We start from the raw sequence: 17,330 nt of genomic DNA, 5'->3' as shown, positions 1-17,330 counted from the left end.
AACATTATAATTCTCCCTCAATATGTAGACTGCTTAGATATGGCTGGCGGGGCTTGCGAGCTAAGAGGCAGAAAGTTTGACCGCCACATATGCTCCAATTCTCTGCTGCACATAAAGTCTCAATCGTCACTCAATCTGGCTATTTAAGCCCAAATCAAGTAGCGTTTGAGCATTCTTTCCATACTCGCAAGTTTGAACAATCGTCACCATTCTCAAGTCTTTCGTAACAAACCCTATAAGCTATCAGATTGTTTTGAACAACCCTCATCAGCCCTCTGATAATTTGTCTGAACCCTAGCGAAAGTCGATTTCATCATGATAAGTAGGTATTCCGGTTTCTTCATGGCCAGAGCTTGTCATAATGCGCGGATATTGAGCCCAAGCTAACGAATCCTCTTCAGCTGTTGATGTTGACAGTCTAGACGTCCACGTTGAAGATGGCCTTGCCGACGATGAGGCTACGTCATCGAATGATCCTCACAGACAAAAGCGAGCACATGAGGAGACTGAGCGCATGTTCGACCTGGACGATGCAGAGCAGTTGCGGTTTATAGCTGAGCAATTGGAGAATGTGAGCGGGGCAAACCCTGTGTCTATGGAAGAAGATATCCATCGTGAAGATTCCTACGATTTCTCTCTCGATGATTTCACGAGCTCGCAGGACCCGTCAATGCAATTAAAGATCCAGAGTATGCCCATACTCGACAATTTGGTAAGCTAATGGTCGCTGGTACATCACCGTCGTGGCATTAACGACCCCTTTAATCAGTCGTCACAAATTCTTACAGCTCTCGGCCGCGGAACGTACCAGGATACATTTAACATTGTAACGCAACCCGAGAGTGACCAAGGCCAGGCATACCGGACGCTGACGTCGCTATTCGATCGTATGTTACATTGGCTCATTTCACATTATTGTAATTGCTCATGATTTCTTAGAAACCAAGAAGTTATACAGTCACAATGCCTTCTTGTCAGCATCATCCTTGGGCTTCTCAAAATCACCGCGTTACCGTTCTATTATTCGTAAGGCAAATTTGGCTACGTTTGTCTCGTCTGTGTTCGGATCAACTGAAGTTGGCTTCTTTCACTTGAACGAGTACTTTTTGGATTCATTTGTTCCTGACGGTGCGCGCTTGCTCAAGAGTCAAGGTAAACTACACTGTCTGTTTACGATACCTGCCGAAAATTACTAATCGATTGACCTAGGTGCTTTATATCTTGATCTTAAGACGCAAGCCTTTATTTCGGCTATGGGGCAGGGTGAGCGCTCAAAGGATGAGATTCTGGATGATCTATTCCCAGAAGACCTGGACCAGTTGCTGGTAACGCGACGTCACGGGGCGCGCGCGTTAACCCCCAGTGAACAAGACTTTATAGCTCGTTGTAAGAGTCGAAAGGAAATTGTATGCCAACTCGCTCAATATTGTGGTCCACGAATTCTAACGTCACATATAGTTAGCTGCAACTGACCCATCGGAAAATCTCTCGGAAAAATATGTTTGGCAAGAGTTCTTGAAAGACATTAGCGAATATGTTTCCAAGAATTATCAAAATTTGACTGTTCTTCCTCCCCAGGTAAGTCTTCAAATTCCAATAGGCGCTTCAAACATGCTCCATAATAATACTTTACTAGTCTGCATCCAAGAGAGCAAAGAGATCGAATGTTCCTGACACCAATCTCTCAAACTTCGCAAGTTCTAACGTTGTCCATGCACAACCAGTTGTACCAGCCGCCGCGCAGCAGATCCCGGATGCGACTGCCTCTTTGGATTCTGGACTACCATTGGATCCTACTATGAATGGGGATGCTACTGATGGCTATCGGGCTGGTAGGACGTCAATTGGGCCAACTTCGCCTCCTGCGCGAGCGAAATCCGCCCGCAATCGTGCGCTTAACAATGGATCTGCCAGGCGTCGGCCTTGGACGAAGGAGGAAGAGACTGCTCTCATGCAAGGCTTGGATGAGGTCAAGGGTCCGCGGTGGAGCCAGATTTTGGAGATGTATGGTCCAGGCGGTAGAATATCGGAGGTCTTGAAAGACCGGAATCAGGTACAGCTTAAGGATAAAGCTCGTAATTTGAAGCTGTTCTTTCTAAAGAGCGGTCTGCAGGTTCCTTACTATTTGAAAGTATGTTCGCATCAACTGTGTTCGAGTTCGTGTCTAACAAGTTTCTAGTTTGTAACTGGCGAGCTGAAGAGTAGGGGGGGTAAAAGACAGCAGTCTGCGGAGGACTCTGCGTAAGATGAGGTTTTGTTTAGTGTATATACGGAGTGTAATTGTTTTGTGACAACTGAGGATTATCTTAGCGCCTCAATATGGGTATTGTATTTTTATTAACATTATTGTATAAGAATGAGTTATTGGTATGGGACATGTAATGTTATTTCTGGAATATGCAGGGGTCATTTATTACGTGCGATACAACGTAGGGGCAGGAAGTAGAAGTCGGCTTTGCGGTCGACCAGACTATGGCACAATTTGTAGATGTGGCCGATGTCGTCTTTCCCCAGCTCGACCACTTCACCATAAGGCGCATACACCGTCAGAAACGTCCGAAACGTCCGTACATCCGGATCCAGAGATATCACTTGGCGAAACCCGGAGCAGTCCAACTCCTCTAGCAGCCCGGGAACACATAAATATGAATGCCCTGTGAGCCTTCCTTCACCAGTCGGCTGTCATAAGACAGATGCTCCGTAAGTGGTTGGCCGCTCTTCACAATGCTTTCCTGAAAGCACTTGTTTCGAGAGCGGTACTGGATGGTAAACGGCTTCTTGTCGTTCTTGTACCTGGCCGCTCCAGCAACAAATGCTTTTTAGTCATCCATTGCGTGTCCCGGAAGTCGTAGAGATTTTCCTCGAGCCAGGGGTTTTGCAGCATTTCTGCTGCCTCTTTGTTAATCGCTCTGGCCTACAGCACTTCCTTCGACCTATGCACTCAACCTTTATGGCGCGCAGATATTCGTTTCTTTGGAGACGAGTTTCGGAGCTTGAACTGTAACCATTGTTCTCAGTGTGTTTGCGCGTATTCCATGCTTTTCAATTCGCAGCGATTTATGGAAGCGTATACTAGAGATCTCTATGGCATACAGCGATTTATGCAGTGAAGAAATATTAGTCACAGCGGAGATTACCTTGCGTCGTTAGAACTGGAATAGAACATCCTGACCTTGTGCATCGAGATTTACTGTATGCCGAGTTGCCTGTTCACTGGGTTAGGTTACTAGTTTTTGAATAATTACGTAAGAAGCATGGGGGGAGTTCGCACAGAGGCGGGTGCGGCGACAGCCAATCATGGACCATTGAAAGGCGATTGGGCAAAATCATGGCCGGATGCTCTTACACAACTCTCCAAAATTTACCCAGGCATAAGTTTCGAAAAGCCATCTTGTGTTTAGGCAGCTCTTTTCGCTGATTGATCTGAATAATTGCTCATCCGCCACAATCTGCCGGTCTGCAAATAGTCCGCGTATAACATCAAATACTAATATGATACGGCCTGTTCTCACATCACGCAGCGCTGCTGCCATCTCGCAACTGCTATCGACTCCCACCACAGTCCCTTCCATCCTAGCGCCAGTTGCGTCGAGAGCCCTTTCTACTACGATTCCATCATCAGCCAAGGTGCCTGTTACTCGCTCTACACTTCCTACCGAATATCCCCTTCCATCTGAGCAGAAGCCGCAGAATGTTATTGACTATGCGATGACAACACTCGACGCTATCGCCAATTGGGCCCGGCAGGGCTCTTTCTGGCCAATGACGTTCGGGCTTGCGTGCTGTGCCGGTATGTAATGCGGATTCAACTCAATCTGCAGTTTGTTAGGTTTAAAGTTATTGGGATATCAATTGCTGATTACGTTGTGTTATAGTCGAGATGATGCACTTGTCCGGCCCTAGATACGATCAGGATCGTGTTGGCATTATTTTCCGTGCCTCTCCCAGACAATCAGATATTATGATTGTTGCTGGTACTTTAACCAATAAGGTATGCAGCTACTGCGGTATCTGTTAATAATTGGCATGCAGAAGTCATGTCATGGTCACCTGTGAGGCGATAGCGCTAACTGAGAATAGATGGCTCCGGCTTTGCGACAGGTTTACGACCAGATGCCTGAACCACGGTGGGTTATTTCTATGGGGTCATGCGCGAACGGCGGTGGCTACTATCATTATTCATACTCTGTGGTCAGAGGATGCGACCGAATTGTCCCAGTCGATGTTTACGTTCCAGGATGTCCTCCTACCAGTGAGGCGCTTATGTATGGCATTCTCCAGCTACAGAAGAAGATGCGTCTCCAGAAGATCACCAGGTTGTGGTACAGAAGCCGGTAAGGAGTTAAGGATGCAAGGGTTAAGAGGATCGGATATTTACGCCAACCAACAATTGGTGGAAACAGTATTGGTCTGGACGGCTGTAAAGTTACAGCATCCCAATGTAGGCTGATAACAGGTGGATTGGTCTATGAGCAATTTCTAAATATTATGGTGAATTTTGTACGGTCAACATAGATTCAAATTTAAGTGATTGGAGTCCTACATAGCTATCCATGTATTAGCAAATTGGGTTGGGAAACTGCAGCATTCATAGCTGCAATTACATCAACAATAGCCAGCAAACAATAGAATATCCAATTCTATTGTATAGGAATCAACCAACCAAACTAGGAACAAAACAAAATCTAAACTAACTTTTATATGTTCCCTTTGCCCTCGTATATTAACGATGAACATTTACTGTAATGAGCAGAGGGCTACATTAAAAGATACATAATAAACGTCATATAGTATTTTCCAAATACTATGCTAAAAGCTGTCATAAATCCCACTCTCCTTTTCGACTGTGAGTCGCTCATCATTGATCTTCCACCACCAATTGAAGAGCTCATTACTTTCATCTTTGACTTCCCAAGGCTTTGGAGTAAGAATGTAGTGAACATTCTTGACTTCGTCGTCACGCCAGATTGGCTTGTGAATGTCGCGAAGGGTCTTGAGCGAGTTGTACTTATAGGAGAGTGGCACCCAAGAGTCGCGAAACACGTCAGACAAAAGAGACTGGTCGGCAAATTCGTAGTTATCTGTCATATTCGGTTCGGACATGGCAGCAACAATCTTGTCATACGTCTCCTTGGATGGATTGACGACTTGAAGACCACCGTTGCAGATAGCGAGGCCAGTATTAGTTGGCGCGCCTTCCAGCTGGGCAGTATCTGGGTCAGAATGCTGGTGAGTGAAAGAGCAGTTCTCTGGGATCCTACGTGCAACATTAGATACTTAACTTCGAGGGCCACATCATAATTGCTGGACGTACCAATCTTTGGGATAGTGAGGCTTCTTGAATGGGTTGCAGGTACAAGCATGTGACGCGGCGAATACTCTGTCGGCGTTGTTCAGTTCCATCTCCATCAATTCGTCCATGTTCTGTAGGACAAGCATGTCGGAGTCGAGTTGAACGACACGTTCATACTCGGTCAAGTTGAAAGGCTGCAATTTCGACCAGCAGTCATAGAAACGAACCTCGACACCATAATCCTTGTGGACCTTGGGAAGCAAGTAGGGGATTTCCTTTTTTGCTATCCCTCGACGTTCGAGAGCCGCGTGACCTTCAGGTTCGAGTGTAGACGTGTAAAGCACTAGAAATGGATATTTTGTGCCTGCACGGCGCAGAGAGTACTCGAGTGCAAGAAGACCCGACAAGTACTTAGTGTTCGTCAGCAAGGTCGTCCAGACCTTCGGCGAGTCCACAGTCCGAACGGAGGCAGTCATTTCGGACGCAGTAGGACGTTGTCTATCGTGAAAAGAGGGAGCGTGTCGGATGCGATATGAGAAAAGCCTGCCAGGGAGAATCGGTCGACGTTATCTGATAGTGGGACTCGCTCATGTAGGATTTCCTGGCGTCGTTGCCAAACCAACGAGTCGCACAATTAAATTAAAGTTGGCGACAACGTGGACACGGATGTATAAGAGCCGGCCACTATCAACGGCCCGAAGCGTAATCTGTCACCAACTTGACAGCAACGACTCTTCGTTCGAGTATATCACTTTATTACCTTCTTTCAACCGTACTTGGCTCTTTGCTGTCTAATCTGTCCTACGAAGCACTTACGTCGTCAATAGCTCCGCGTCGCGTGTTATTGCACATAACTTAGGTTTTCAGGGGTCGCTATTATCAGGATGTTTATTATTGAGAGTTATCAAATAAGTTAACTAATAATTTACCAACTTCAGCTTCTCGATAGTTGCCGCTTCCAGACACCGGTATGTGCCATGGCAGAAGGATGCCCGTTGACAGCTTACAACAGTTTACCAAAAGTCCATGACGCGTAGTCGGAACGGCCGTGTGGTTCTAATTGCGGTGCCGACACATTTATTCTCGGAAAGTTACACATGATTGCTAATAAAAAGCAGCTTCATGTTCATATGAAGACTATTGGAGCGACATCGTTCCTGCAGATGCGCCTAATGCTGCTGGAAAATTCCGGGTCGACTAGAACGTCCGTTGCGGTTAGAGTAGCACATTCTGCCGTTATAAACCTCTCGCCACGACGATTAATGATGTGTTAGTAGGATTCACTATCAAACCTGCTGGCGTCACAGAAATATTATATCGTATGCAGACAAGGAATAGCCGAACTCTCGAACTTTCTATAATGTGGTAGCAATTCGTATAGTATGCCGCAGTCAACCCTTTTCAACGATCTGTGCCAGATACTATAATTATCAGCGTAGGCTTCGGTCATTAGAAGAATCGTTGAGGTTCTGCATTTATCTCCAAACACGACTTCATCTGTAATCGATACCCTAGCCCTGGCTCGTTGAGCGTCATTTATGCAGATACACCATTAACGTCACCCGTACAGGATAGGGGCATGTATGCATAGAAACATAGCTAATAATGCATGTAGGTTTGGTGCATGAGTTCAACGGGTGGGCAGAGCATCACCGAAGACTACTACCTCTAACCACTCTTTGATTTACTCATTGTTTGTCTCCTACACTTTCACCCTACTACAATTTTCCAAGATGGCAGGGGATCATCATCAGCCGAGTATGTTCTGCAGCGTGATGGTTTAGCATTGCCGCGATGGCTTCGTCCGCCGCCCAATTAAGGCAATGGGAATTCTGGACCAATCATAACGTGGGATTATGATATAACTAACGATTACTTTTCTCACAATATAGCGCTTAAGCGGGACCCCGCCATTGACAGACATTTTGGTACGAGAGATTTGATAGATGTGCACAGGCTGCTAGCAATTTATCTGAGCTGTAATATCAATTGTGCTTAGGATATCGGCAGCAACAGCACGTCGACTTGTTGTGAGATATATTTGCTAACAACACAGAAATGAGAGAAAACTACGAGGCGCACTTTCGATGGACTCCTAGAACATCCCGTCACGCTATTATTTTCCTATGCGTCATCCCCGGCGTTCTATTATGGAGTGCCTACCGATTCGAGGTACGAGTTAGGCTACTTCGTTGTGCTTTGCTATTGACCACGGTTTCGTTAGAGAGAGCCTGTGCTAACCATATACTGATACAGGGAAAGATTAACTTTGAGGCCAAGAAGCGAGGAGACAGCATTTGGGAGAAATAGATGGACGATACATACAGATTAATATTCACGGTATATTCGAGATTTTGGTGTTGGAATTGCCACGGTTTACGTAATTAATAATTACACAATTGTTATCGGAATACATACATGTATATTTGTTAAGACATACGAATTAAAGATCAGTCCAGGGTTTGCTCTTAATGTCGATCAGCTACGAAAGATCTAGATCGCATCGCGGCACTACCTCGTTGTCTATCTCGTTGCCTCTCTATGCAACGGTAATCAGTTTACAAGATATCTGAAATGCTTGTAATTTGTAACTGCCGATATGGTCCTTGCTTGATTCATTGAAATTATACGGCGATTTTGTTGGCAACCGCGTTACCCTTTGCAAGGCCTGCTATTAACGCACGGCACATCGAAATTCCGGCCAAAGATCTAACTGTACATGCGTCCAGAACTACCGCACATTACGACCAGTTTGACACTATATCGACGGCACGCTTCGAATTCTCAACGTCAGCTCCACTTTTTCGTTCTGCATCAATGTCGATCACACTTTCCCTATCCTTGGCGCCTAGTATCATTGCTGTCATCTTCTCAATGTAGACTTCTCGTTCGGAGATCTTGACGTCAATCCCCGACGTGCCACAGCTGTGCCTGACCAGGAGAGCAGAGCTGGACTCCAGTCGCAGTAAATTGCCAAACTTGCGTTGTATCTCGGCAGCTTGTGATACCAGAAATCTCACTGTCTCGTCCATGGGTGCAATGCCACTTGTATTTTGTAAGAATGATAACGTCGCTTGGTACTTTTTTAGAAGAGAGATAAGCTGTCTATTATGTCGTGTCTGTTCCCGTAGTTTCTTGTTAACGTGATATGACGCTTGTAATGTTTTCCGCAAATTTAATAGGCGAATGTCTAAGTGCTCATACGACACTGAATAGTCTATATTCTGTCCCAATTAGGTTAATCAGTAAACTCCAATTGCTAAATAGACCGGAAATCAGTAAATATCTTACCCTGTGGTGCGATAGCCGCATCCATCCGTCGGCAACATCGTCTGGGACAGCTAGTACATTTCTAAGGACATATAATTCAAATCTGCAGCGAAGCGATTAGTGGTAATCCAATACATTCTCCGTACCCAAGTTACCTGTCGAAATTTCGATCCACTGCTCCTTCCAGAAGCGTTTCGAGCTTAGCAGTTCCAACTTCAATCTCTTCATCTGGAATATTTGCGCAAGGTGGCTGGGTCTGTAGAAATGTTTCAATTGCGGACGTGCATTTATATAAAATATTGTTGACTGCGTTTATGATATCGTCGAGCAGAGCGATTGGAGGGTATTCGAAATGCTCAGTTAGCAGAGCTGTTGTTGATGCTGTTGGTTGTGATACAGGTGCCATAATGTTCCCTAGCTATTAGCTCTAAGGTGACAACTGTTGTAGGAAAACTGCGGAGATTAATTCAAACACCTTGTTATTGAATACCTTGTTACGATTATGCCGCCGTCGCATTTGTAACCTTTTGTTGACGCGTCTGCCGGGACTCGTTTCCACAACAACAAACATTAGGGCTACGTATTAGGGCTTAGCCGGTAGTCAGCTAAAACGCAGTCACGGCGCCAGCCGCACCTCTCCCTCACTGAAGATGAACGAGATGCATAACCGTTGATGAAACGAAGCCATCGCGAGTTCGAGCCAATCGACTACTAATCGTCATCACATTGGACTGAGCAGTACGAGCTTCTGTCGACGAAGTCCAAATACATTGCATTTATCTTCTAGCTATTAATACCCAATCTAGTAACAATGGTATGCAGTTTTTATTGATAAGCGTGGTTACTGGGCATTGCTAACTGAGTTCAGTCTGACACCGAGGAAGTCGTTGTCGCCGAGGAGATCGAGGTCGAAGTTGCCGCCTCTGCACCTTCTGGCGGTTTGACCGTCGAGGAGGCCCTGAAGGGTGTTCTCAAGAAAGCTCTTATCCACGATGGCCTTGCTCGTGGACTTCGTGAGGCCTCTAAGGCTCTTGGCCGGTACGTCTGAGGATTTGACTAGCAGATAGATTGCACACTGATTGATTTATAGTCGCGAGGCTCACTTGGCTGTTCTCTGCGATACTTGCGACGAGGACTCCTACGTTAAGCTCATTGAGGCTCTTTGCGCTGAGCCTGAGGCCAAGATCCCTTTGATCAAGGTTTCTGACTCCAAGAAGTTGGGCGAGTGGGCTGGTTTGTGTAAGTACTACATTGTCGGAAATTGGCATGTCACGCATATCTAATAATGTGTAGGCGTTCTCGACAGAGAGGGAAACGCGCGCAAGGTCGTCGGCTGCTCCTGTGTCGTTGTTAAAGACTGGGGTGAGCAGTCTATCGAGCGTGACTTCTTGTTGCAATACTTCGACAGCAACTAGATTGGTAGTTTTTGGAGTGGTTTATAAAAGTTTCATGTATTTGTAATGGCACTGCAGTATTAATAAACAGTACATAGTCAGCTCTGAAATTTGATAATTTCAAAGACATAACTATGGGGATCCCGGTCATATGGGGATCCCGGTCACTAAATACCAACTTCTAATTTTTATTTTGTCTTAAGCGCCACACAACTAACTAAATCCGACTCAGTCTCGCTCGAAACATTCTCTACTTCTTCCTCTTCATCTACGTCATCTACTTCTTCAAGTGGGGTCTTACGTGGACCAAGTGGTCGTTTTGCCTTAAGGCTTCTCTTCAGCCTCGCGAACGGTTTTCAGCACATCCTCCGTACTGAACACAAATTGTCCCTGTAATTTAATCCTCCTGCCGTTTGTTCGTTTCTTACGGGACTGAAGCAACTCCCTACACTCTTGAAGCTCCTTCCGTAAGATTGATAGCTCAGCATTCTGACTTTCGACCAGCTGGGTCATTCGCTTCGCATATCGCCGAGTTGGTGAGGCGGGGAATTCTTGGCTTTCTAGAGCTGCATTAAAGACCCAATTTGCATGTTTTAGTTCTGTTCCATCTGGAGGCGAGCTCTTCAGAATGGAAAGATCTAGGTCCATAGCACTAGGGATTTTGGGAGTACATGGCGGCTCTGGAGCAGGAAGTGGAAGGCCATTTAACACTCGACGGGGACTAAATGGAACCAAACCAGCTCCTTTCCACCCACTTTGAATGTTATGAAGCGTAAGAGCTTTCTCTCGAATGCGCTGAAAAAGTTCAACCCAATTAGCCCGTTTTATTCGCTGTATACCAGTCCGAGTATACCGGTCGACCTCTTGGGCATGATATCTCTTTAATGGCCCATACACCCCAACATCAAGCGGCTGAAGTAAATGCGAACAATGAGGAGGTAGGATAAGAAGGTCAATACCACTCTCCATACATAGCGCAATCATATCGCGCGTGATGTGGCTAGAATGGCCATCCATAATGAGTAACCGTGGCCGATTTTTAGACTTCTTGCGTGACTCCGGCTCAAATACTTTCCGCAACCACTCATAACCATGGCTATTAGACGTCCAGCCGCTAGTACTCGTTGAGAAGTGCCATTCGGGAGGTGTACCCTGCGGAATACATGCTGAGTTGGTGTTCTGGGCCTTAAAAATAACCATTGGTGGTAGGGGCCCGCCGGCTCCGTCGACACATTCCAACACAGTTACCCACTCTTGCTTCCCTGCAGTAACCTTCCAATTTGATTTCTGGGTAGAATCGACAATTATACGCGTAGATTGAGTGTCGCCAACTGCGAATCCTGTCTCATACATATTGTATATATCGCAGAGTTCGTACTTCTGTTCTTGGAGTCGTCGATGAAACGCGTCAAACCAGGCAGTAATCTTGTCGAAGGTTCCTTCTTTATGTCGCGCAGATTCCAATTGGCGTGAGTAAGTTCCTTTCAAGTTTGGAATCGGTAGAGCCATTCGTGGCCAATAGAATCGGTAGGTTCGTTATTTCGACGCGACGCGACTTGACCGCGTGGACTACGAATTTCCTCAGCCATTTCTTTCAACAACGCCGGTGTTGCAGGGTACCCTGTCGCTGTAAGACGTGTAACCCATCGTACTAGTGTCTTTTCTTCCGCGTTCGAGAGGAGCTGATAGGTTTCGTGAGACTTAGTACGCGATTTAGCTCCAGCCATTCGATCGATCAGAGTTGACTTCGGATCTTCAAAGTGTTGGGCAGCACGCCTAATGGAATGAAATTCATTATTTTCTAAGGCCTGAATAGCCTTTTGGCCTTTTCTTCATATTGATCGCTTTTAGAAGGTAGATTATAGCCCATGTTATAAGCTATAGTGTTCGCAAAGTAGAGTGTGGTGTTTTTGTGACCGGGATCCCCATATGACCGGGAAACCCCCGCTACGCATTCGTTGTCTCGAGGTTAGGGCTAATTGAAATTCCTCTCATTCCAAGGCGTCCCCAAATGCAATTGAAGTATGATAGAAATATTATACATAGTACCCAAATTTTGAAACCAATGATTACTTCATCTATTTACCAGATCGAGGCGCAGTCAAATCCTCCTTAACATCTCCCAGCTTCAACAAACTTCCTTCAACTGAGAACAATTTACCTGATAACTCAAGACTTTCGACAATGAATGTCAATTTTCCTTCTATTTTCTTTCCCTTCTCGTTAACCCAGTATCCTAAACTTTTGCTCTCTCCGTCCTCTTCGTCTATTGCTTCGGCGTCGCTGTTGGCTTCCCCATTGGCCTCATTATCAACTGAAGTTCCAAGCTCCGCATCCTCATCCAGCACATTCTCAATAAACTTCCACTTGGCCGGTATTTTATCGCGAGTGATGCTAGCATTAAAAACATCGAATGTGAGTAAACCAATATGGCTCCGTGACTGAAGATTGATTCTCCCCTGTAATACGTCGCCTCTCTTTGGTCTCCAAACCAAAAGTTTTGCCGAAATCCAGACGAATGCGAACGGCGAATCTCCCGCAATTTTGGCACCATCAGCGTCATCAATAGAGACACCGAGACATGCCAAAACAATTCCCGAAACTGCTGGATAATAAGTCATCGTAAGGGGATCCAAATGCTGCGATCGGATGCCTTGAACTGGTGCCAGCGAGTACATTGGAGCTATCGACACATACATAGACGTTTGGACTATGAAGAAACATTGCGATAGTGTGGGACTACCCAATGGTGACGTCGGAACGGGATTAGTCGTTAACGGAAGCTGTGAAAGGACTGTTTGTGCTGCAGATTGCCTGCGTTTGCGAACATGCGGTGAGGATTTCTGCGGAGTACTGGTGGACTCGGCCGCAGTCGATTCCTTTCCCGCCTCGGAGTGGCGTTTCCGCTTCTTTGATATTTTATCATTGACTGATGCTTCCGCCATGATGAGGGTGGAGAATGCGTTGGTAGCTCGGTTACTTTGGGCAAGTAATTTGGATTATTCCCTGAGTGGCCCGAACCGCCCATAGAAATTTTTGTTGAAAGTTCGACGCAACGCAAAAAATAGTGGAAGTGCGGCGGTGAACGTTGGGAGTTTCTCAGTGCCGGGTAACTGAATTTTGCTCGGACCTCGGAAAAAATTCTGGCGTTGCTGCATAATGTAGCAATAGGATTCTCAAATTGCCATTGTTAGCAAGTTCAACTCTATCGCAAATTTACCTACCAGTTAGTGATATAAGTAGCTGTCATGTCGGATGAGGTATATTTGTAGTTTTGGTGTTTGAAATCTTGGTATCTTGATATTAACTACAGTTGCAGATAGTTTGGCAGATCATCAATCAGGAGTTCTGCTCTTACAAGATTAAGTATGATAATCTGGCTTGGCATAATACGAAATATCGACTGGCTAAACATTGAATTCTTATGTCTGTAGGACTTTAAAGGATCAGACATTCTGTAGAAATGAGTATAACGTGAGATGTCGATTGTGTAGATGCAAATGATTGAGCTGACATTTATGACAGGTCACTGGATTTTGTTCACGGCAGTCGTGTCCCCTCGCAAATTCTCGTTATGCTACGATTAGGTCAGTTAATGGCCGGATATATTTGTATATGAAGACAGTCGAGAGAGCGCATACACCTCTGAAGCAGTGGGAGCGAGTAAAACTGTCCCAACAGTATACCAAAGCGCTGGAACAGATAGAAGAGCGGCTGATCTATTGGCCGAACTTTTTGATACACAAGTGCAAGCAGCGACTTACGCGATTGACTCAGATTGCGATTACTGCCAGGCGACTGGCCTTAAAGAGTCGTGATGACGAACGGCGAGTAGTGGGTGTAAAGTCGAAGATTACTCGGCGAGAGAGCACACGTGAGAGAAAGGCGCTTGCAGCTGCCAAAGTCGAAAAGGCCATTGAAAAGGAGTTGCTGGAGCGATTGAAAAGCGGCGCTTACGGCGAGAAGCCGCTAAACGTCGACGAGAAGGTGTGGCAAACCATCATGAACAATATGAGGAATGCAAATGAAAGCGTTGAGGATGCTGATGAAGACGAAGAAGAAGAAGAAGAGAGAGTGCAGGAAGAGGAGGACGAAAGCGATGCCGAGGTTGAATATGTTGAGGATGACGATGATGACGAACTAGTTGAGCTGGAGGATATTGAGAGTTGGCTTGGGGCAGATGTTGGAACTGACGAGGAGCTGGGATCTGAGTCTGATGAAATCGAGGACAATGAAGAGGAGGAGGTGGAGGAGGAGAAAGAGGAACAGGAAACAGAGCAGAATACCCAAAAGGCTCCCAAGCGAAAGCGCGGTGAGGTTGTGGAAAGCGCTCGAAAACGTATGTTTCAAACACTTTTCGGTTGGCTCTTGCAATTACTGACTGTAAGAATAGGTACTCCTCGTGTTGAGGTCGAGTACGAAGAAGAAAACGAACGCTTAAGGGCATCGGATATGCAAGCAGCATGGTAGGCGGGGGTCATTTGGTATGGTACATAAAAGTTGTTCATTACGTTGGGTAGGCTCTTGGTATATACAAGTATTGCATTGTTGTCAAAATTTGTGAGATATGTGTTCCAAATATCTTCATTATTTAGTGCATCAATCGAAGATTCTTTGGTGACAATGATCTCCTGGTCTTTCATAGTGATCCTTCGGCCGTAGAATCGTAAATCTTGGCCTACGTATTGGCTGTGACTGTACCTATATCTTAGGTCTTGTTCATGGGTGTGACAATTGAAATCGAACACCAACCCCATTCCCAATACAATGATGACTATTCCTTGTGCGTATGGCACAAGGGATTAAAACCTCCAGGAATAAAGTCTGATGAGCCTTCCTGGTATATATGCGTTAGCAGACTGCAGAAAGCATATGGACTGATATTGAAAAGTTTGTGTAATTCAGGGATAGGGAAGCACCGCGCGAGATCCATGCAACCCCAACACGCCGCGTACCCCTGAGTACAAACTGCCCGTCAAGGATAGATTTGAGCACAACCGAATATGCGATCGCCAGGTGGCCCGAATTCTTTAGATCCCATTACAGCATAGAGCCACCCGAGTCCCGCAGACAGTCTGAGGTCCGGGCCTTGTCAAAGGATCAACTCACAAAGTCTGGCTCTAGACTGATGTCGTTGTTTCCTCCTGCATTCTCAGTGAAGCAGAGCAGACGGACGGCGGCCAAGTACGTCGATTCCGTCGCCGTGTCGCCGAAGACTTCTGTGCCGTCACTTCAACTGTCTCTACAAAGCAGTACAGTCGGTGGCTCTTCGTACTCTTCCTCGTTGTCCTCCGCAGATGTTCCAGCAGAGAATTCACCTGAGTCTCGAAACGGGACGGACGATGAGGCAGACAGTCGGCGATATAGAGTTCTGCAGTGGACAAATGGTATTCATGGAAACAAAGCACGACGTCGGCGTTCAAGGCACAATAAATACCCACGGACCCGCAACAATGTGAAGGTCCTTGATGGCGTCAAGGACGGTTATAATTTGGGTTTTCGAAAGAAATGTGTGGAGTCATTCTTGATTATAAGCTTGTTAGCTTTAGCTATTCAACACAATTGGGTCGCAGTTTCAGAAAATGCGAAGTTTATTGGAATTTGTGCATCGATTTTAGTCACAGTTCTTGTTCTACGGCAGGATTATTGGGCAATGCCCTCAGTTCTATACATCTACTTGTTTCCTATAATTTTGACGCTGACAGACTATCCTCAACATCTACGTTTGAACCTTCTATTAGCAGTGTCAGCGCTCCCTCTTCCGACTGAAATATTGTCGAACTTGTCTTTGGCGGTCTCTCCACAAGATGCAGGGATTTACTATTTATACTCAAGTGTAACAGAGATTGTATGCACGCTTACGACAACTTCACTTTCGCCAGCAGAGATCTCGCTTGCAGGAACGTTACTGGTTAATCTTCTGCTAAATGCTCAGCAAGTGGACATGATATTCCTTAGGGCCCTTCTTTTCGGGTCTCTCTTGAGCTTGTGGCCTGCGACACCATTTGTTTTAAAGATAATGGAACTGACAAGGCTGCCGAGACATCGCCGGCCCGAAGGTTCGACCAAATTGAAGATGAAATACGCCTATGGTGTCTATGCCATATTTGTTGCCAATGTCCTAATTTTTGTGAGATGGCACCTTCAATCTTCGCTAGGTCGAGATCCTTTTGCATATATGATTGAGTATGTAAAATTTGCCGTCAGCTATCATCCTCCACTAATATGCCGCAGCTATTTGTTTTTGTCTAAAGAGTCTCACAGACGACTGGGAATGCTGGGATATTGGGCCACTTGGCTAGCCGTAGGTATTCCATGGATCCAAAAGTCATCTGATGCATGGACAGTAGATACAAGGCGCAAAGTATGGCACGGATTGGTAGTTGGAATGTTCCTGGTTAGTGGAGTTGGTTGGGATGCTACATTCACGTCCTTGTCGATGGCGATCGCGTTGACATTGTTCCTTTTTTCGGAGTTTTTACGTGCAACCACAATTCCCCCACTGGGAGTGCATATTCACGACGCACTAAAAAAATACACAGATGAAAGAGATACGTGCGGTCCAATTATTGTGTCACATATCTTCTTGCTTTTGGGAATTTCAGTCCCTATATTCTTATCCAGTTCTCCTGCGGGAATTATATGCCTTGGATTTGGGGATGCTTGCGCGTCAATTATCGGCAGAAGGTTCGGGAAACATAGATGGTTCGACTCGGATAAGACATTAGAGGGCACAGCTGGTTTCATTGCGGCGGCATTTATAGGATTAATGATCACGAAGTACACATTATCTGGATATGACAATATATTGGGACCTGATCTCACTGTGCGGTGGGCATTTCTTTCCGCCGTATCTACCGCGGTACTAGAAGCTACAAGTGGTATGAATGATAATGTTATCGTTCCTGTTTATATGTACGTCATTTTACGATTAGGGACCCGAGTTCAATTGGCTTAGACATACAGTATTGGCTTTTGGGGTCCCCCCTTGTATACGTCATTGTTTGGATGAGCGGTAGAGAATTGTGGCGTCAGCACTGCGAATTGTATATTAAAGGTTTCGCGCTCTAGTATAGTGCGCATAAATTATCAACGATAGCTGACAGTTGGCTGTAATGTTAACAGAAGTACATATGTAAATAGCCAATTATGCAGAGAGTAGACTATTGTAAATTATGTTAGTAGACTCGACTGCAGGTGAGTCACATACAATGGAGTATATTAGTCGAGATTTCATTACGCGTGTCATAAGCAGTAGAGATCTATAGAAGCGGCTAGATTGCGTGAAAAAAGTGTAATAGTTTCTCTGCTCATGCCGCTCGTTTACTCTGCACAGATCGTATTCATCACTTACCCTAACCTCGAGGCACATG

The 17,330-nt window shown here is 45.6% G+C and overlaps 9 protein-coding genes across 9 annotated transcripts; 6 read left to right on the top strand and 3 right to left on the bottom strand.

The window, feature by feature from the left end:
* Positions 1 to 97: 97 nt before the first annotated feature.
* V1513DRAFT_451211 (telomere repeat binding factor-domain-containing protein) lies at positions 98 to 2,409 on the top strand. The gene is made up of 7 exons (XM_066898931.1): positions 98 to 712; positions 770 to 887; positions 940 to 1,152; positions 1,210 to 1,406; positions 1,459 to 1,578; positions 1,637 to 2,131; positions 2,180 to 2,409. The coding sequence occupies exons 1-7, from the start codon at positions 515 to 517 to the stop codon at positions 2,243 to 2,245; spliced, it is 1,407 nt and encodes a 468-aa protein (XP_066751556.1). The 5' UTR covers positions 98 to 514; the 3' UTR covers positions 2,246 to 2,409.
* Positions 2,410 to 3,254: 845 nt separating this feature from the next.
* On the top strand, positions 3,255 to 4,611 carry V1513DRAFT_419361 (uncharacterized protein; the record flags this gene model as incomplete). Its single annotated transcript, XM_066895909.1, has 4 exons — positions 3,255 to 3,393; positions 3,563 to 3,790; positions 3,876 to 3,991; positions 4,081 to 4,611. The coding sequence occupies 4 exons, from the start codon at positions 3,255 to 3,257 to the stop codon at positions 4,336 to 4,338; spliced, it is 741 nt and encodes a 246-aa protein (XP_066751555.1). The 3' UTR covers positions 4,339 to 4,611.
* On the bottom strand, positions 4,493 to 5,955 carry V1513DRAFT_419358 (nucleotide-diphospho-sugar transferase). The gene is made up of 2 exons (XM_066895908.1): positions 5,315 to 5,955; positions 4,493 to 5,257 (listed from the first exon to the last, which is right to left on the bottom strand). Exons 1-2 carry the CDS (start codon positions 5,767 to 5,769, stop codon positions 4,810 to 4,812), a joined length of 903 nt encoding a protein of 300 aa, XP_066751554.1. The 5' UTR covers positions 5,770 to 5,955; the 3' UTR covers positions 4,493 to 4,809.
* A 978-nt stretch (positions 5,956 to 6,933) lies between these two features.
* Positions 6,934 to 7,994, top strand: V1513DRAFT_451200 (uncharacterized protein; the record flags this gene model as incomplete). Its single annotated transcript, XM_066898930.1, has 4 exons — positions 6,934 to 7,051; positions 7,186 to 7,221; positions 7,350 to 7,465; positions 7,550 to 7,994. Coding segments are annotated over exons 1-4 (207 nt in total), but the record flags the coding sequence as incomplete, so codon positions are not given.
* Positions 7,653 to 9,072, bottom strand: V1513DRAFT_404478 (Mis12 protein-domain-containing protein). Its single transcript, XM_066895584.1, has 3 exons — positions 8,719 to 9,072; positions 8,585 to 8,666; positions 7,653 to 8,517 (listed from the first exon to the last, which is right to left on the bottom strand). The coding sequence occupies exons 1-3, from the start codon at positions 8,967 to 8,969 to the stop codon at positions 8,035 to 8,037; spliced, it is 816 nt and encodes a 271-aa protein (XP_066751552.1). The 5' UTR covers positions 8,970 to 9,072; the 3' UTR covers positions 7,653 to 8,034.
* A 184-nt stretch (positions 9,073 to 9,256) lies between these two features.
* Positions 9,257 to 10,153, top strand: V1513DRAFT_419352 (40S ribosomal protein eS12). The gene is made up of 4 exons (XM_066895907.1): positions 9,257 to 9,377; positions 9,432 to 9,601; positions 9,654 to 9,802; positions 9,857 to 10,153. Exons 1-4 carry the CDS (start codon positions 9,375 to 9,377, stop codon positions 9,976 to 9,978), a joined length of 444 nt encoding a protein of 147 aa, XP_066751551.1. The 5' UTR covers positions 9,257 to 9,374; the 3' UTR covers positions 9,979 to 10,153.
* Positions 10,154 to 11,915: 1,762 nt separating this feature from the next.
* V1513DRAFT_451186 (uncharacterized protein) lies at positions 11,916 to 13,268 on the bottom strand. The gene has a single exon (XM_066898929.1). It carries the CDS (start codon positions 12,900 to 12,902, stop codon positions 12,036 to 12,038), a length of 867 nt encoding a protein of 288 aa, XP_066751550.1. The 5' UTR covers positions 12,903 to 13,268; the 3' UTR covers positions 11,916 to 12,035.
* On the top strand, positions 13,053 to 14,583 carry V1513DRAFT_451181 (ribosomal L28e protein family-domain-containing protein). The gene is made up of 5 exons (XM_066898928.1): positions 13,053 to 13,217; positions 13,277 to 13,323; positions 13,392 to 13,431; positions 13,483 to 14,296; positions 14,351 to 14,583. The coding sequence occupies exons 1-5, from the start codon at positions 13,206 to 13,208 to the stop codon at positions 14,425 to 14,427; spliced, it is 990 nt and encodes a 329-aa protein (XP_066751549.1). The 5' UTR covers positions 13,053 to 13,205; the 3' UTR covers positions 14,428 to 14,583.
* A 365-nt stretch (positions 14,584 to 14,948) lies between these two features.
* On the top strand, positions 14,949 to 17,193 carry V1513DRAFT_451178 (uncharacterized protein). Its single transcript, XM_066898927.1, has 2 exons — positions 14,949 to 16,143; positions 16,192 to 17,193. The coding sequence occupies exons 1-2, from the start codon at positions 15,086 to 15,088 to the stop codon at positions 16,913 to 16,915; spliced, it is 1,782 nt and encodes a 593-aa protein (XP_066751548.1). The 5' UTR covers positions 14,949 to 15,085; the 3' UTR covers positions 16,916 to 17,193.
* Positions 17,194 to 17,330: the final 137 nt, after the last annotated feature.

This window comes from Lipomyces chichibuensis, assembly GCF_038497645.1.
Source record: "Lipomyces chichibuensis strain CBS 12929 unplaced genomic scaffold V1513scaffold_39, whole genome shotgun sequence".
Taxonomy (NCBI): Eukaryota; Fungi; Ascomycota; class Lipomycetes; order Lipomycetales; family Lipomycetaceae; genus Lipomyces; species Lipomyces chichibuensis.
The sequence above is the reverse complement of the archived record's forward strand: the minus strand, read 5'-3'. Positions and strand labels throughout refer to the sequence as shown.

Excerpts from the sequence above, each read along its gene's own strand:
- V1513DRAFT_419358 (XM_066895908.1), bottom strand. The coding sequence starts at position 5,769 with ATGACTGCCTCCGTTCGGACTGTGGACTCGCCGAAGGTCTGGACGACC. Across the intron at positions 5,258-5,314 it reads CCTCACTATCCCAAAGATTG|GATCCCAGAGAACTGCTCTT; the intron begins GTACGTCCAGCA and ends TGTTGCACGTAG.
- V1513DRAFT_419352 (XM_066895907.1), top strand. Across the intron at positions 9,602-9,653 it reads GCCTCTAAGGCTCTTGGCCG|TCGCGAGGCTCACTTGGCTG; the intron begins GTACGTCTGAGG and ends ATTGATTTATAG. Across the intron at positions 9,803-9,856 it reads GGGCGAGTGGGCTGGTTTGT|GCGTTCTCGACAGAGAGGGA; the intron begins GTAAGTACTACA and ends AATAATGTGTAG.
- V1513DRAFT_451186 (XM_066898929.1), bottom strand. The coding sequence starts at position 12,902 with ATGGCGGAAGCATCAGTCAATGATAAAATATCAAAGAAGCGGAAACGC.
- V1513DRAFT_404478 (XM_066895584.1), bottom strand. The coding sequence starts at position 8,969 with ATGGCACCTGTATCACAACCAACAGCATCAACAACAGCTCTGCTAACT. Across the intron at positions 8,667-8,718 it reads GTGGATCGAAATTTCGACAG|ATTTGAATTATATGTCCTTA; the intron begins GTAACTTGGGTA and ends GCTTCGCTGCAG. Across the intron at positions 8,518-8,584 it reads TGCGGCTATCGCACCACAGG|AATATAGACTATTCAGTGTC; the intron begins GTAAGATATTTA and ends TAATTGGGACAG.
- V1513DRAFT_451211 (XM_066898931.1), top strand. The coding sequence starts at position 515 with ATGTTCGACCTGGACGATGCAGAGCAGTTGCGGTTTATAGCTGAGCAA. Across the intron at positions 1,407-1,458 it reads GTAAGAGTCGAAAGGAAATT|TTAGCTGCAACTGACCCATC; the intron begins GTATGCCAACTC and ends CGTCACATATAG. Across the intron at positions 2,132-2,179 it reads AGGTTCCTTACTATTTGAAA|TTTGTAACTGGCGAGCTGAA; the intron begins GTATGTTCGCAT and ends ACAAGTTTCTAG.
- V1513DRAFT_451181 (XM_066898928.1), top strand. Across the intron at positions 13,324-13,391 it reads TTCTGCTCTTACAAGATTAA|GACTTTAAAGGATCAGACAT; the intron begins GTATGATAATCT and ends TTATGTCTGTAG. Across the intron at positions 13,432-13,482 it reads TCTGTAGAAATGAGTATAAC|GTCACTGGATTTTGTTCACG; the intron begins GTGAGATGTCGA and ends CATTTATGACAG.
- V1513DRAFT_451178 (XM_066898927.1), top strand. The coding sequence starts at position 15,086 with ATGTCGTTGTTTCCTCCTGCATTCTCAGTGAAGCAGAGCAGACGGACG. Across the intron at positions 16,144-16,191 it reads CCTTTTGCATATATGATTGA|CTATTTGTTTTTGTCTAAAG; the intron begins GTATGTAAAATT and ends AATATGCCGCAG.